At 38.9% G+C, this 18,616-nt stretch overlaps 1 protein-coding gene across 2 annotated transcripts in view; it reads left to right on the top strand.

Annotated features, from left to right (window-relative positions):
- The window catches only part of LIPC (lipase C, hepatic type), a 64,892-nt gene extending 46,510 nt beyond the window's left edge, over nt 1-18,382 (top strand). Inside the window, exons 3-10 of one of the 2 annotated variants that reach the window (XM_038147191.1) lie at nt 2,611-2,798; nt 4,304-4,483; nt 6,869-6,986; nt 8,930-9,163; nt 10,560-10,802; nt 14,134-14,254; nt 14,959-15,177; nt 17,182-18,382. In XM_038147191.1, coding sequence (XP_038003119.1) covers nt 2,611-2,798; nt 4,304-4,483; nt 6,869-6,986; nt 8,930-9,163; nt 10,560-10,802; nt 14,134-14,254; nt 14,959-15,177; nt 17,182-17,272 — 1,394 coding nt within the window. In that variant the 3' untranslated portion in view covers nt 17,273-18,382. The remainder of the gene's footprint in view (nt 1-2,610; nt 2,799-4,303; nt 4,484-6,868; nt 6,987-8,929; nt 9,164-10,559; nt 10,803-14,133; nt 14,255-14,958; nt 15,178-17,181) is intronic. The other variant, XM_038147192.1, reaches the window with a different exon arrangement.
- Nucleotides 18,383-18,616: the final 234 nt, after the last annotated feature.

Below are 18,616 nucleotides of genomic sequence, written 5' to 3'. Positions count from 1 at the left end.
ATGCTCCTTCTAATTTTCAGTTCTTTATCTAGATTCACCCTTTCCTGATATTACTTCAGAAACTAAGTCCCCTGGATGAGAAAAAAAAAAATCCAACAAAAATTCTTTAAAGTGGACATTGTAAAGGAGAAGTGATTAGACTTAGTCCTATGGCAGTTAAAAGTGTCCTGAAAGGAAAATGTCAGACACTGAAGCTACAAATTTTATCAACCAAACCTTCTGTAACTTTGAAGCTTTTTAAATTCCAACTCTTGTACAAGGCTGAATAGATTTCTTCAATCATGTTTCCCAGCTGTGAAACATAACATTGCCTGTTCATTGGAATGAACAATAATTAGCAACAAATAGAAAACAGTGCACATCCAGTACAGGTCAGTTTAACAGTTTTCTTCCAGAACTGCTACACACTTAAACAAATTAAATATGCTGTTTTATCATCTCTTATCATGACACTGAAATTAAACCTTGAATAATGTTTGTAACAGAACTGATGTGGCAAAAACACAGTCTGACCTAACCCCAGCACACTTCCACAATGGGGTTATTTGCATTGTGCATCACAAGATGCTACTACTGCAGATATTTAAACTTGGGAGTTTCATGTCACAACACACACTTGCAGGATAAAGACTCCCCTGTAAATTAATCACAAGTTCCTTGTAAACTACCAAAATCTCATCAATACAACAGCATCACAGAACCCTAGGATAGACTTCCAAATACAATACAGAAATGAATACTCTATGATTTTACGTATTTTCAAGAAACATCTACAGACATAAGAGTTTCAATGTACAAAAAAAAAAGAAATGTGTTTTCTTAGAGGACAAAATACAATCTTTCTAATATTAATGTTTTATTAAGGAACTTTTATGCAAGAAAAATAAGAACTGAAATTTAACTAATTTCAGTGCTGCTACTACACAAATAATTTTAACTTCTCATTGAATAAAATATTTGATTTCACCTCCAGTAATATTTCATTTCATGTTGGGTCTAATTAGAATGAAAGCTTCCTCCCATTTCAGTGGTGCTGGTGATCAGCTGTTGCAGATAGAATTGATGGAATTGGTAGCACCTGAACCACAAACTTCATTGAAATGAAACTACTAATATCATTTCTCTGATATATTCACTGCCAAATATTTACAGACTTCTTGAAAAGTGCCCATAATATCCCCACATCTTTCTCACAGATGTGCCTGGCAACAAGAGCTATGCACACTATTCTGGATGTGGTTAGCAACTGCCTTTACTTACAACTGACATCCTCTCTTCCTACCAAAACCATCTACCTTAATGCATCTTGGAATTATATTTTCCTTTCTCACAGTCAAATGGTAGCAGTGACTCGTGGTCAGTGTTGTCATTGATTACTTCAGTCAAGTTTTTTTATCTTTGTGTCACTTCCAATTTATGAGTGTCATTTATGGAGAAATTCCTATCAATTATATGACCCTACACTTCACAGTAGGAGATCTCTACCAGTTTCTCTTGCTGTGTTTTCAAGTTGTCATCTAGCTCTTAATGTTTAATGGCTTGGTCTTCTCAGTATTAGCAAGGGCCTCTCATGTTTTGTCAGTCTTGTACCTTTCCTGCTGCTTCTTTAATGGAAATATTAAAACAAGATTAGCCAAAAAAACTGTCCTAAAGGAACTCCATTAGTGAAACCTCTCTAATCTAAATGTTTCCTCTTCAATACCAGAAACAGTAACCTCCTTCTTACCTAGTTCATCACATCTTCTCTTCTACTGACCCCCATTTTTTCCTAGCTTAAATTATATTTATTATATGGAGTTTTTTCAGCTAAATAAATACACTGAAGTCTCACTAGAAAGGCTTGCATGTCACAAGGTGCTTCTTGTAGGCTTCTGCTTTATTTTACTCTATTTTTCTGCAATTGCTCTATATTTAATGTTTTTTCCTTCTAACTTCATGATGTTGTAAGACCACAGTTCACACTGCCCCCACTTTCCTACTTAACAGACATTTCTGAAAATGCTGTCCTAAATGCACCAAGCTATTTTACCCAAAAACGAAACCATCAAAAATATTACAATTGAAATAAAAACATTTCATTTTGCCTTTTCAGAGGAAAAAAAAGAAGTATGATGCAGTCTAATAGTTTTAAGCAGTCACCCAGGTCTCTAAGCAGTAATAACCCTGAATAAAATGGTTATTTTAGTGTAATGATGCTTGCTCAGCAATTACTAGCAAATGCACATTAGTAGAAATGCCCTGCAGAGATAAGAGCCTCTGAATGTTCCTGTCTGTGCATGCACTCCATGGTCAAGTGGTAACGCCTGTACTGTGATCTTACAATCCTTGTGCATTTATAAAGGCCTGTAGCACTCAGATCACTATTCCTGTGTAACTGTTATTGTTCACGTAGAGGGACTCAGAGGCACATCTAGACCATCTCAGACTTTGGAAGAGATCACTTTTTTCACCCAAAATGTACAGTTTAGGCCCACTGGAACAAGCAACAGTTATACACAGGAAGAGTTCCAAGCTTACCCATTTACTGTTTTACAAACTGTGTCACACTAGTAACTTCTCCAGGTTTTCAATTCCTTCCTATTTTGACTATTGTCACAAATTTCATTTCAGAGGCACTGAGATCACGGAGTGAACACACTACAAGAAACAAAGACCAGCAAAACTTTGAAACCAGATTTCGACTCTATACAGATAGAGCTGGAGGCAGCTGCCAGATTTTTGTTAATCAGCTGGAGACTCTTGACAAATGCCATTTCAATGCCTCTCTTCCTCTGGTGATGATAGTCCATGGCTGGTCGGTATGAACTCACGTTTTATTTTGAATTCTTACTACATCTGATTTGATACACCTTCCTTCTCATTATGCTACAGAAGCAACTTCAGAAGTAAGGTTGTGATACAAAGATGATAGATTTTACTGGTACTTATTGTGGCTAGAAAAAATACAAAGTGGATATTCCTGACAGATTCTGAAGGAACGGTCTACAAGCAATTTTTCACATGGAACTCCCATGCCAATATTAAATTCAGCCCTGGTTTAAAGCCAGCAGAGCTTGAACAAGTAGCTGAATTAATGTGCTATGCCCTGGAGAGCAGAATACCTTTTTCATTTCTCCGATATGTTAGTTGTCAGATACTTACAGACTTCTTGAAAAGTGGCTACAATATCCCCACATCTTTCTCACAGATACACCTTTAAAAGGAACTTCCCCAAAAGCTCCTTCAGTTTAAAGCAAAGCTTTCAACATCAATTAATTATCACTGAACTGCTTCCAGTTAAACTGTAAGAAACCAATTCACCATTAAAAAAGCTTTCTCAAAAGCATGCCAATAGTAAGAGTGACAATTCATCAGCTTCTCAGTTGGAAAAGAAACAAAAGAAAAGGCAGGATAAGAAACAAAGTAATTTTAACAGATCCTTAAATTATCACAGAACCAATGGAATCACATAAGGTGGATCTTTCTTGCACATGTACAAATATGCAGAGGACTTTGAACACCCCCTGTGATGCACATAAATCCCTTAACAAATAAGAGAGATACATTCAACTCTCTTAGTAAATAAAAGCCAAGCCTTGCAAAAAAAAAAAAAAAGTTGTTCAAAACCTACACCCTCCTCAAACCACGGGCCTGAAGCTGCTGCCATTGAAATTCATCACTCATATTAACTTCATTTGCAGAGGCGTTGGACTCTTAGAAGAGTGTGTGTAGAAACCCAGACCTGAGACTCCCAAATTCTAATACACTAGAAGAGATAAGACTATTTTATCAATTGAGGAAATACATACAACGAGAATAACAATTAAATCTGATAGATTAATAATAATTCTTGTCCATAAAATCAGAAACATGCTTTGATGCAAGAAAATTGTAAAGAGGTATTCAAAAAAGAATGACTTAAAACAAGCAGCTCTCAAAATGGAATGGCTAGAGACAACAAATGCCTGCTGGTCTGAAATCCTCCAGCTTCCCTTCTCTGATTTTTTTAGCTTATCCTTACAGGAATAGCTGTTCTTGAATGAAATCGAACATTTCCTGGGCATTTCTGTCCATCTTTTAACCAGTACTTTTTAAGCAGTTATCTCCAGATGAGTTAAAGTATTTAGGGACACCATTTTCACCTATAAGACTTCCTATAACAAAACACACACTATTATACCCTAATTATATTACTCTTAATTTTTTTTTGGTCCACCAAAACCTTAAGATACTCAGCACTGAAGCAGGCTACAAATATTTGGCAGAGACTGCTTTCCCATAACAATGGTTTCTTATTGTTTGGGGTCTTTTCCAACTGTAACAGGTGGATGGGATTTTGGAAAGCTGGATTTGGAAAATGGCAGCAGCTCTGAAGTCTCATCATAAGCCAATGAACGTGATCATTGCAGACTGGCTCACACTGGCTCACCAGCACTATCCCATTGCCGTACGGAACACACGCACCACAGGACACGAGATAGCACAGTTCCTGCAGTGGCTGGAGGTGAGAACTGCCAGACCAACACATTTCTCTGGGAAAGATGCTTTACTTGTTCTTATACTTCCACAACCTTTCTGAAATACTGTGCTTGCTAAAGCTTTCTTTTCCATCAAACACATTTCTTTAATGAAGTGCACATTTTTCTTCCATAAACTTTCATAGGACTTTGTAACACTCGTGATGCAGGAGGTCAAAGCAAGTGGTCTTGCTTATGAAAATATTTTTATAGATCTTTAGAGGTGAGATAGTTTCCTGCTACTTTGACTTTTCCATTAGCATGTGTGTAGGCAGCTGACACTGTTCCGTATGTAGAAAACAGGCAGACATCATCATTTGCAAGACATAAGTACAGGAAAATGAGTTTGTTATCTTTGCTCAACTTCTGCTTTTAATGCAGAATTCAATCCCGACACTGTGTCTGATTTTTGCTGCAGTTTCTCAAAGATTAGGATAAAATAATGGCTTAGAGATCCAGAATGTAAAGGGAGACCTTTCAAGAGGACAGACATGCTTGACAAGGCAGATGACATGGAAGCAGCAGTGAGTACAGAGCCACACTAATGCAGTGACTATTTACCAAACCTCCTGCTATGTGGGGAGCAGTGGCCATGGCTGGATTGAAAAGGCTGCAGCCGAGTCTGCAGAGGATCACTGGTCCCCAGCACAATTTAAGAAAAGGCAGAAAGCAAACAGTAGAATGAGAATCACTCATACAAACCAGGAACTCTAAGCAACTCTTACTGTTGCTCTAACATTAAGCTACTTAATTTGAAATGAAATTATACTTCTGTACCTGACAATGAATTTTTGAATGCATTACTTTAAATATGGTGAGGCCTAAGGTGGAAGAAAAATTTACTGCAAGGCTGAAAGGTTTGGAGCAAATACCATTAAAGGCCTAAGCAGAAATGGCAGGGCTAGAAGGAGCTGTCAGATACCACATCCAGTTAGGGACAAGAGGCGCAAAAGAGGAGGCAGGAAAGTCAGAGTCACTATTTTTCATTGTGATATTAGAAGAAACCTCAGCTCTTGGTCAAATATAGTTTAACTTGCTGGAGCCTAAAGTAATTTTTTGAAGCTGTTTAATTATTGAGTGAATCAAATGGTGGACTTTGATCAGTTCCCAGGACATACCACATTGTCAACAATAAAGACATGCTGTGATTTCCTAGTGTCAACAAACAAACCAAGGATTGAATAAATTACTCCTTGCTCCAGTATTGTAGGTAATTATTATTGTACTGTGATGTGTTCCAGAACTTAAATATACCATAAATTTTCACAGCATTGAGTGTCTCCAACCAGTAAATGCTCCTCATATTGAGAAGCACCCCTCCAGAGTTTAACAGTTAAACCATCTTCATTCCAACTCCACAATTCCACTCCTATCTTTCTGCTATGCTTCTGTCTGCTTACAGGCAGATAATTATTTCAAAGACTCTCAATGCCTGTAACAAAACCTGCAGTGCTGCACAACATTTTAATAAAGAATAAACAATAAGTAAATATTAGTGCTCCTATTCCAAGAATAAGGCATGATCAGTAACAGCCTCAATAGCATCCATTTCAGCATTATCTGACAAGAAAATTGGTCAGATCTTGTGATTTCTAAGAGCTGTCTCTCTCACAAGAAGTCTGCCAAGTTTCACCTCATCTTCAGAAGAGATTGGTGTTGAGACTGCACAGCCACTCCACTGGGACAGGCAACATCCACAAAGAAATTGAAAGTGAGGTTTGCCTTTTCTGCAAGCAAAATATGCCACATTTTTCTTTACAAGGCAGATAAACTTTGAGCTTGGCAGCTCAGGTGAAATGCTTAAGATGTACAGAGCACTGATTAGGTAGAAAGAAGGGCAATTCTGCTTTAATAGGTTTGTTACAAATCAGACACACATCTCTGTATGAGAAATACACTGCTGTATCATGTAACATGTCTGATCAATATTTTGATCCCTTTAGTTTGGCTTGTGCTGGTATCTCAGGCAAAAAAAGACGGCACTTTTTATAGGGGATTATTTTACCCTGAAGTTAAAGAACAGACAGCCATTTTATAATCATAGGAAAGCCAACTGCTGCCGACAAAAGGCAGTGAACATCCGCATCAAATGACTGATGACAAACAAGAAAAATTCCACTATGTTGATGGTTTTCTTGTGCACAGAAGATAAGTGGCAGTGTCCAAATGTGTGGCATTTTCCTGCTGATGAAAAAGAAGCAAGGACTAACACTCCAATAGAAATTTACTGAATGATTCATGCACCTCGTTTGACCACCATCAACATACAAATTTCTTGTGTTATAATTCACAGTATTCCTAGCATGTAATAGATACTTCACTGTTAACTTTTCACATTTCTTCATCTAAATCAAGTTGCCACTACCTTCCAGGAATCCGTTCAGTTTTCCAGAAGCAACGCTCATCTAATTGGATACAGCCTAGGAGCTCATGTTTCAGGATTTGCTGGAAGTTTTATCAATGGTACAAAAAAGATTGGAAGAATTACAGGTAAAAGACTTAAACCTTTAAGAAAAGTAACAGTCAACTGAATCAAGTTATGAAGATATTTGACATATCAATGTCATATCAACAATTAGCTGTTGAATAGCAATATTCAGCACAGTTTAGAAGTTTCATCTCATTGGTTTAGAAATTAGATTGAGAAAACTTAATGAAAATATTCTTGAAAATTAGGTCTCCTAGCATTTCTATCTTTGATCTTTCCTCCCTCAGTCCAATTATGACATACAGAATACACAAGCATGGGGACTAGAAAACCCTCAAGCTGCAGGTTGCTTAAATTTATCTCTTCTCCATTCCCAGTAACACCTTAAACTAAATGTTAGCCCCTAACCTTGGGTCTTTGGACACTGTCTTGACCCAAAGTCATTCAAATACTGTTCATTGTTAGCAAGTAATTTAAAAAATACATTAAGGAAATTGTCTGACTGTGCTTGAGCTTTCTATTGTGGGACAGCGCCCATATAGTGAATTCAAGACAGTTCTCCTGTGGCAAAAATGAGAGTTCTGGATTACATTTTAGAAGAAGCATATCATTGGAGTATCCCTAGTAGATGCTTAAAGTAAACAAAGTTAACCCTAACACTTGATTGACGAATGACATCTGAACCTTCTGTAATGTTTTGTAACTGTGCTAATTATGAGTGAAAGGAAAATACATTTATAATATTAACGATACACTATATACAGTACCTCATCTAATGCACAGGGACAGTTAAAAAACCCAAACAAAATGAAAACAGAAGTGCATTTTACACACGACCCACATCAGCTACATTTAATTTATCAGAGAAAACATTTTCCTTTAATCGGACTTAGGAGTGAGGCAAATACACATGGCTGTACTTTAAAGTCACCACTCTGATCCTGGACTCATTACCACATACCACAGTCTCTTACACAATCAGTTCTTGTGGCAGTGCCTGCATGCCAAGAAGCTGATTTTACAAAATGTGTCATGATATTACACCAGTGTATGCACTGAAGGACTTCAGTTCCCCAGCACTGCTCACTCAAACCTTATGAGAACATAACACCTTGAAAATGGATAAGCAAAGAAACTTAGAGCACATTCTTTACTGTAACAGCTATATGCATTCTTCAGTAAAAGTTTTTCAAACTTGTAACAATAAGTTCCAAAAATGGATAGTGATAAAAGTTATTGAAGCTAAAAAGAAATGTGGGCCTTTGTGGGACTTCCCTACTTGCTGCCTGTGTTACTAAGTCTTGTCTGGTTGTATCTATGCAACTATTCCACAATACCAACTGAAGAATATAAAATTTAGAAGCTTGTCCTCGAAGCTGAATGCAGCTTTAAACTAAGCACAAAGTTCTCTTCCTGAATCAATTCCCAACCAAGAAGACCACCATGCAAAAAAGTCCAGAAAACAAAAATCAGCAAGATTCCCTAAGTGGAGTATTATCTCTCTGAGTACTGTAATAATCTGCCTTGAAGTTTTTTTAAGCTGAAGAATTATTAGAAATGAAATCTAGCAGGCATACAGGGCTTTTAAACAATAACTGGAGCTTTATAAAGTTTTAGGTCCCACATGTGGGCTAAAAGTCAATCTTGCTGTGGGACTGGTGTCTTACAAAGCTGTAAACACACAACCTCTAGAGTTTGAAAGAACAAAATTATGTCAAGGTCCCTCAAGTGCCACTGGCAGCAGGCACAGTTTGTCTCTGACAAACACGTCTGTCTCTGGGCTGTGTCCTTGTGCAGGTCCCAGTTAGTGCTTGTCACAGTGCCTGTGTTTGCTTTAGGTGTAACCATGTACCCTCTGTGGGACAAGTGTTCTTATTGTTTCCATCAGAGAAAGACCTTGTAAAGTAGCAGGTGCTGCCTGTTTTCAGACATTTATCACAGACTCACAGCAGTAGAACAGTCCTTCTGCACTATATGACAATGGGATTGTTTGCATTTATTGCAGGCCTTGACCCTGCCGGTCCCTTGTTTGAAGGGATGTCACCAACAGATCGTTTATCTCCAGATGATGCAAACTTTGTGGATGCAATTCATACCTTCACTAAACAGCACATGGGCCTCAGTGTCGGCATCAAGCAGCCTGTGGCTCATTTTGACTTCTACCCCAACGGAGGCACCTTCCAGCCCGGCTGTCACATCCTGCACGTGTACAACCACATTGCACAACTGGGGATTGCTGGTAAGAACCAATAGCACAGAGTGGGAGGCACTGGGGCAGCTGTACTGAGTCTGTCTGGGAAACTAGATAATGGTGGTCTTAAACAGCATCTAAGGATTATTATTATCACCCTTATATGCAAGGTATTTTCTTGTTTAGAGATGAATTATCTGATTTTTACATGTCTTGAGATCATATTGGTTTTACTGATTCCAGCAAGGAATTGAGCTGCCTAGCACTCCAGAAAATGAGGCCATGAGCATCCTGCTGTCAAGTACCTCTGAATAATTTAATGGTATTTGTTTCAGCAGGAGAGATGAGAAAATGTATTCTAATTAAGCCAGATTTGTCTAGCGTGCCATTAATTATTTCAAATCAAATAAAACACAGGTCTGTACTACTCACCTCCATAGCTCACCTTTTCCCAACTCCACGTCCTTCGGCGGCACAGATGATGCTCTCTCTAGGACCTGAGTGCCAGTGTTCCAGGCTAGCTTTTATTTATAGAAGCTTATTATCAATGTACCTAAACATAAACCTATAGAGAAACTGATGCAAGACACTGAAAAAGGTCCTGATGTGCAGTGACAACCAGAAGTGTTGGCTGAAAACCCCCAATGAGCCCTGCTGAAAACCCCCAATGAGCCCTTACCCAGCACATGACATTGCAGAAGTATTTCTCAATTATCCTCATACCATTCCTAAATCCAGGCATTACTTGTTAGAAGATCAATCTTGACAAATGTGAAACCAAGCATCAGCTCAAAGCTTATCAATAGAGACATAAAGCAGTCCATCGTGATACATCCTATTTGCACAAAATAATTTTTGTAATTTGACAGCACTTAAAGAATAAAGATACTTCTCATAATGGCAGACCTATTTAATATTTTTATTGTATTTAATAAAATTTTGCTCCTTTTTTCCAAGCAGTAACTGCAAGAAAAACTCACTTCAACATAAGAGTGTGTCAGTCTAATAGGGACAAATTATGGTATTGCTGGCTAAGCATCCAAATCCAAGAGTGTTCAGCCATTCCAAATGAGACTGCTGTCTTTAATGTGGCATGATCTGAAAGACTGCACATCAACTCAGGTTGTATTCTCTATTGACAAAAACAACCAGAACACTGAAAGCAAGGTTCATATTTACAGTCTGATACAGTCAGCCTAGAGAAGTTTAAGCAGAAAATTATTTAAGTTTATTATTATGGAAGTTCAGCCATTCTATTTTTGAATGATCCTAAAAGTAAAATTGCTACGATGTATGATTTCTGAGGCAAAACCATGATGCAAAGGGTAGGGTTGTGTGAGGGGAAACAAATATATATGTTTATAGTTGGCTGTGGTACTACTCTGCATTTGAAATGGTAAAAAGAAACAAGGGCATGTAAAATTTTGTTGTGGCATTTTTTCAGGCATCACTCAAACTGTGAAATGCGCCCATGAGAGGTCAGTTCATTTGTTCATCGACTCTCTGCTGCACAAGGACAAGCAAAGCACAGCTTACTGGTGCAATGATATCAACACTTTCAACAAAGGACTGTGCCTCAGCTGTAAGAAGAACCGGTGTAACACCCTGGGCTACAACATCAGGGAGGAAAGGCTGCCCAAAAGCAGACGACTCTTTCTGAAAACAAGAGCGCACATGCCCTTCAAAGGTTTGTGGGAATACTTATTACAGTGTTCAGATTGATCACAAAGTGGAAGTCTGAGCCTGAGAGAGCCTAAGCTTTGTGATCCTATTTACTCAGTCATTAAAGCTTATAAAATCTGCGAGAATAATCAATTTGCTGAGACAACTGAGAATCCCAGTAGGCTATCTTGATGCCCTTTAATCAAGACCCTGGCTCTCATATTTCTGTAGGAAAAAGCACACTGCCTGCTTGCCCCAGGCGAGCTGTGGAGCTGAGGGCTCGCAGATGCCCAGGGTCCTGATCTGCATGATTTTCCTACAACTGGACTGTGCAGGTTTGTTGTAACATATGCAGGCATACAGCCAAGCCAAAAAAAAGCTGCATAATTACTCTGGGAGGCCTATAAAACATCCTGTTCCACGTTTGCCCAAATTTTATCCACAATTAGACTATGAAATGACATATAAATTACTACTTTCCAAACAATGGACAGAGAACAGAATAGCATGGACTTTTGCAAGGCTGAACTGTAGCACTAAAATTAAGACTGGCACTCTGGTTTAGCTCTACTACGTTATTTGATCGAATCAGTGTGGATTTTTGGCTGTATGATCACAGAGAGGGGCCATGGCCTGCCAGGGGGCGCAGGGCCTTCTTCCTACCAGTCTCCGTTGCACTCAGCCGCCAGGGCCCACTGCTGCTGATGAGCAGACGTTCCCTCGCCACTGGAAAGGTTCACGTACATTTTAAAGTGAGAACAAGCAGGACGATGTGGGACAGTCCTCTCCCGAGGGGCTGTCGGTGCAGACGCGCCTGGCGCCCGGCTCTCCCCCTCACCACCTCCTTCCCCGGCTGCCACGAGGCGTGTGGGGAGCAGCGCAGAGGCCGGGCAGGGCGCGGCCGAGGCACAGGAGGCACGCACCCACGGAGGAGGCTCCGCTCAGGCTGAGGCGCTGCCTGTCCCGGCACAGCCCCGGCACAGCCCCGGCACAGCCCCGGCACAGCCCCGGCACAGCCCCGGCACAGCCCCGGCACAGCCCGGCACGGGAGTCCCGCACCCCGCAGCGGCGGCCGGGGCTGTGCCGGGCCAGAGGCTCCCTCCTGCTGGCTGGAGGGCTCTGCCCCGCCTGCCCCTCGGCCTGGGAAGCGCTTCGCATGTTGGCGCACACCGGCACGAACGCTGAAGGGATGGGGAGAAAGGCTTTAAAAGGCTGCTTGCATTATATAGCTGGTCTGCCCACAGTGCCCGGTTACTCAGCTGCATTATCATTGATTAAAAAAACCCAACAAAATCAACCAAACCAAACGAAAATGCAGGTACTTTTAAAATAATTTTGGAAGTCTTCCACTAGCACAGCTGTGAAATATTCAGTGATGACTCCAGAGGGATCTGCTGAGCCCTGAATGGTACTCAGAGCAGCTGAACCTGCTGAATTTCTCCTTAATACTGTTTAAAATGGCTCAGGAAGATACTTGGAGTAGATTTTAAAACTCCAGAGGCTGTGTCTGGTTCCTGATGTTATCTTGCTCCAGCACAGTCAGGGTCAGGTCCTCACCAGAATCAGAGAATGACAGGCTCTGGGGATGCGCTGCCTGCTGCTCCCACACCTGGGCACGGAGATGTGATCACTGTGTTGTGTTCCTCTCTGGATACAGAGCCAGTTTCAGTTTGGGGTAAAATATCTCTGTCCTATTCGCTTTGATTGCAATTAAACATGTTGCATTTTCATGCTTAGAACTGGTTTTCCATAAAAAACCATCCTTGGCACATATGTGGATAAAGTACCCCAGACAATGATCCCCTTTCACAAAAGTTCCCACACAAAGCAGCAACTGAGGGAAGGTGCTTACAAAGTCATCTTTGTGATGCTTTTTTTAAAAAAAAAGTTTGAAGATCATGTGAGAAGCACAAACAGAAGAAATTTGAGAAACTCAACATTACACTTCACAATCCTCTGTGTCTTCACAGAGACACATTTAATTTTCAAGCATCTAACATTTAATTTTCAAGCTAATGACATTATATTCAGGAGCATACATCAGTCCAGCTCAAACAAAACCCCCAGTTTGTTACACGGAAGTTAACATTTATAATAAAGCTGTGATGGGACTCTGAGTTTTTATATGATTTTCCCTTAAAGTAAGTACCATAATCACAGCAAAACCTTAGGCTGTGTCTGATCATATACTGAAATAGCAGGTTTTTACAGAGAGAAAACCCAGAGAAAGACAGATTAGTTATAAAAGTGATCTGCAAACAACCCTCTCTGCCTTGGTCCTCATCAGGTTTGCAGCACAGAATCAGCCATTTTGTTTTCTACTGAGAGACACATTTTCAAAAGAAAATACATTGTTCACTAACATACAACAACTATAAAACAATGAAAGGATATAGCTGTTCCAGCAAATACTTTCCATCATGAGCACTCTGAGCTGCACAAAAAAAACCCCAAACTATCTGAGTATGTGCATAAAAGATAATTCCATTAGCTGTGTGGGGAGCCATTCTCAGATGTAATGAAGACTGAAGTGGGTAGAGGCTCTACTCAAAAACTAGCATGCAATAATGTTCCTTCATATCTAAATCTATCAGTTTTGTCTAGAAAGTTGCCGGAAGAATGACCAGATAGAAGAGTTCTGGACATTAAAATGTGGCTGACAGTATCTGTATGCACATGCTCGAAATCTTATATTGTTGGGGTTTTCTTTTTCATAATTTTCAAAATATCAAACTGATGACTTCTTAGGCATTTTTCATGCTGACAATACTCAGTTCAGACTTTCCTAAACAGTGTTGTTCTAGACACTCCCCAGACCTTGAAGCATTAATGACATTGTTAACAGATGTGTGTTAAGCACAACATATCATTATGCAGTCAAGGAAAGTTTGTGAGTCACCTGTTTTGCAGGGCAACTTTCCAGTTGATCAGAGAAACAGCCTGACCACACTGCATAAGGTCTTTGATCTGTATCATACATCTCTAGTCATGCCCAGTCACAAGGATTTGCCTGGTCACAAGATAGAGGGCTTGCCAGAAATTCTGACAACTAAACTTCAGGAAAGCTGAAATATTTCCCATGGAGGAATGTTTTATCCCAAAAAGAAACTCAACACTGATTACTTTTTTCTCCATCCTTTAAATAAAGCAACAGGGCCCCAAATGCTAACAGATTACACAGCACAGCAACAACCAGAAAAAATGGCAATGTTTTAATTTCAACAAATTAGTTGGAAAAATAAAATTGAATAACCATCAACTTTCTGGTCTGAAAGGCAAAATTCTTTTGCATAAGAAATCTACTGATTCTTTGACCATTCATTTTGCCAATTTTTGCAAATTCTTCCTTCCTACAGTGTATCATTATCAGTTCAAGATCCACATCATCAATGAAATCCAAGGCAAGCCAATAGACCCAGCTTTCACCATGTCTCTGACAGGGACTAAGGCGGATGCTACAAACCTGCACATCCCACTGTGAGTATTGTATCACATGGAACTGTGCATGTGACAAAAGATGCATGTGACAATTTGTAATATCATACCACATTGATAACCATGCTGTGAGTGAAATGGTTTAGTACATGAACATGATCTGGAAATTGTCCTCTCTTCACTCAAACTCTCTGTGAAAGTAACAAGTTCTTACAACGATGATGCAGTTTGTGCAGAAAAAAATTGTTAGAATACAAGGAGTAAATTTGGAAATTTTTCTGTCCACTTACTTTGGTCCATTCCATAGCTAAGATAGAGAGGTATAATCAATTAAAACACAAATGAAAAAATCAGCTGTAATTAAGATAAAGAATTTTGGATATTTATCATGATGGACACTATCTGTATTAATGAAAGCAAAGGCAAGATTGTGGGTCAGCATTTGCTCTAGCAGGCAGAAGTTGTAACATAGATGCTGTTATGGGACACCTTGTCTTTTGCTGTCAGAAACCACTACTGCTTCATTAGCTGTTCAGGCTTCTGCCACTTCTGCTTCTTTCCTAGCATGTTGTCATATTCCATCTCTTTTTTGCACCTGGGGGAAGAACATTCTTGAGACATTAATGTTTTGTCCTGGAGAAGCAAACATAGTTCTTTCTCTGGTTTTCAGAGGAAAAAAACTCCTGTTTTTTTCACTTTAATTAATAATAATTAAGACAATGTTGTTCTCATCTTGTTTTCTGTAGAGTTGAAGGTATTACTGGGAATAAAACCTACTCCTTTCTCATCACCCTGGACACTGATATCGGTGACATCATAATGATCAAGTTCAAATGGGAATTACCTCCACTTTGGGGAAATATCTGGGACACATTTCAAACCCTAATACCATGGACAAAGGGTACCCATCGACCAGGACTTATAGTGAAGGAAATAAGAGTGAAAGCAGGGGAAACACAGCAAAAGTAAGTGTAATGAGAGCACTCAGTAACTCCACAGGTGTTTGGCATCCAGGTTATTCTAGTTCAAACACAAGCATCCGAGCCCCAGCAGTCACACCAATGAATGTAATTACCTCACTCCGTAAGGACCATATGAAATTTCAATGAAACAAGATACTATGCAAGATGAATAATGATTTCAACATTAACATCGTGAAATATTCAGATTCCTACTTACAAAAAATATGCCAAATCTTAATTATTTGACTTTCCACACTTACTTCCAAGAGAAACTCAGCATCACCATTCTTGAAAATACTCATTAGAAGGATCATGTGCTGCACTGCACAGTCCTCTGATTATTTTTGGTGTTCTTCTTTCCCCTGTTTATTGCTTTGGAACTGGATCACCATGTCTGAGCAGCCTTGTTCTCTACATACAGCAATGCTAACACATTTGAAACTGCCTACTAATGCAGAGAAATTTCAGCCAGAAGACAGAATGAAAAAATTTACAATGATTCTCACTGCTTTAATCCTTTGAGAAATTTTAACTGAGCAGTTTAATTAAGGCTAATGAGAAAAGCACCTTACCTTTAACTGAGGCTCAGTCCTAGAAGGCAGTTTTTCCATGGTACATTCCCTTTCTTACCACCACAATGGTGCAGACATCCTGTGGAACAACTCTTACTGGCAGAGCTGCATCTCCTTAATATTGACACAAAAAAAAAAATTAGACAATTTAAGGAGACATTTTGTAAGACAATCTGTGTGTGCCGGGGGGCAAAGGAAGGTTCTCCTAGTTTGAATCCTCCTATTCTCCTAGGTTGAATCCTCCTAAAAATGTATTTTGGAGGTGTTTTCCTAACCTGGCCCTTGGCACGTGCTCCTGCCATTAAAATCAAAGGAGTTTCTCTAACATCTCCTGCTATTTTAAAAGCACAAGCTAATTACTGCTGATGTACTACTTTCCTTATCTAGGAAATTATTAAGTGAGGGGGGCACTTATACTGACAAAAAATAATGTTGGTATCTTCAGGTACCTAATGCTCCTTAGAAGTTTTTTTTTGCTGCAAGTGGAAGCAGTTTGTGCCAAGCTTTTAGTGGACACTGATTATGTGTTTTGTTCTTGGCAGTCTGGGCAGTGACATTCAGTTATCACTGAAATACTGCATTAATGTTTAGGGGGGAGGAATGAAAAATTATTAGGTGGTTCTAAAAGGAGAAACAAAGGACACTCAAGGAAAAGTATTTTCTTCAAAGAAAAAAGGTATGTAGAGTTCTGCCTTCCTCAGAATACCAAACATTGTGTATTGCAGAATCAGCAATCTTGGAAAGTCAATAATTAAAAAAGTAGTATACATGAAATGTATTTTGACTTCTTTTGTGGTTTCTCAAGCATTTGAACAGTTGACAATATTTTATCTTCGGGTTACCTCTGCCTCTACGTGTTCGTGATCTTTGTGCACATGATGGACAGTTCCTTTGTGAGATTATCTAATGGCAAAGATTTGAGATGTAACAGCATAAACTTAAAAAGCAGTTCACAAACAGACCATTATGAGCAATAAAATACCCCATTCCAACCTTTGGTTTCAAATATTTCTGTAGCATATGCAGTTGCTGATGTTAGCATCCTACATAGCTGATTTTTAGCAACCTCCCAGCCAAATACCAGTATTCCAGCAGCCCAAATAGGGCAACCATGCTGGTAACAGTGAGAGTTGGAACAGTGCCCCACTGACAGTAAAGCCCAAGTGACTGTGAGGGTGTGCTGTGGAGAACATGCGCAGTGACACCAGCGAGACAGAGGCACAGAGACACTCAGTACCCAGGAGCTGCCTGCTGCTCTTCTCCACTCTACCTATGGTCGGGCAGGCAGATACAACTCTTTCCTCACAGGCCTATAAAACAGAAGGCTACCTTCCTGTAAAACACAGCCTAAAGAACTGGCTAAAGAATGGGAGACTCTAACTAACGTTACGCTTTCTAACCAACATTGTACTCACATGCTGTCTTTTCTTTCCAGATACACATTTTGCCCCCAAAGCATTGACAACATTCACCTTCATCCATCCCAAGAGAAGATATTTGTGAGCTGTGAAGATCTCTTCCAGTGACAAAGTAGAAAATGAGCAAGAACACAAAAAGGCAACTCCTCACCAAAATATTCAAAATATGATACATCTAGTAAAATGTTCTAAAAATTCACAGTCAAATATCCTAGCAGTTTCAGAGATGGTAAAAAGATTAAGATATTCAGTTTTTGTCATCCGACAGAAAGCTGAAATATGCTCTTTGTTCATCTAGGAGCATACGCTGAAAATCATCAGTGAGCAGTTTTATCAAGGTAACTGTGAATTTTCAACTGTTGAAAATCTGAAAAAAAATCTGCTCACCAGAAATAAAAATATTATTTGACAAAATCATTGTCATAAGCCTTTGAAAAACTTAATTCTGTTGGATTTAAGGGAAAAAAATAAACTTAATTTCATGGTAAATACATTGAAATATTAATAGCTACGACTATCAGTTAAAACCTTGCTAAATTATTTCCTAATGAAGGGGGAATTAAATAGTTCATAAAAGAAAATACTATCAAATAGATATAAAACCAGAAAATGTTTGAGCTGTAATAACCATATGAAAACCCCAATAATAGTATCATCTAAAAATTCTATAATAAACCTTGTTCTCTGAAAATGCTTTGCTATTTAACTATTTTAATTAAAGAACTGATTTAAATTACTAGCAATTTAATTATTTGAATGATGCTTAGTGTACTACGCAAAATTCTAGTACTACTAAGTTCAGTTATTTTTTTGCATTTAAATTATATTTAGCCATTCAGGTAAGATCTGAGATTTTTAGATACTAAATCTCTGTATACCAGATTTGGCATGACTTGAAACTGCCAGAATAAATGAAAATGGTTAAACCTTCAAACAACTTCAGAGCATAAAAACAAACTTTGTAAAGTCAAACATATACAATTCCCTTGTTTCCTATGTCAGAATATAAACAACAGGAAAGAACATTATTGTCTCAGATTGCTTTTATTCTATGGTTGGTGCATACTGAAACAGGAATCAATATATATGTATTCATTTGTCACTTTAATGCTGAGCACAAGATTAATTAAAAATTAAGGTTTCTTGAAGTCTGAATTTTGAGTGTAATTTGTGTTAAATGTTCTCTAAGTGGTAAAAAAATGTGCAAGAAACTGCTAAGACTTGAAACAAAGTGTATTTTTTAATACCAAGATATTGGAGGGAATTTTTAGTCAAAATATCCAGATGTTATCAGGAATAAAGTGGGATTTATTTAGATTGCCCGACAAATGAACAAGCTGAGCAGATCCTGCAAGCAGTGCACAGTGATCAGATGTGGAATGCAGGTATCTCTGCCAGCCTTTCAGAATACTAACTCCTTTTACAAGCTGTTTTCAATAACTACCATCCCTT

Source organism: Motacilla alba, chromosome 10 (genome assembly GCF_015832195.1).
Source record: "Motacilla alba alba isolate MOTALB_02 chromosome 10, Motacilla_alba_V1.0_pri, whole genome shotgun sequence".
In the NCBI taxonomy this organism is placed as follows: domain Eukaryota; kingdom Metazoa; phylum Chordata; class Aves; order Passeriformes; family Motacillidae; genus Motacilla; species Motacilla alba.
Note: the sequence above shows the minus strand (reverse complement) of the source record. Positions and strands in the feature narration are given on the sequence as shown.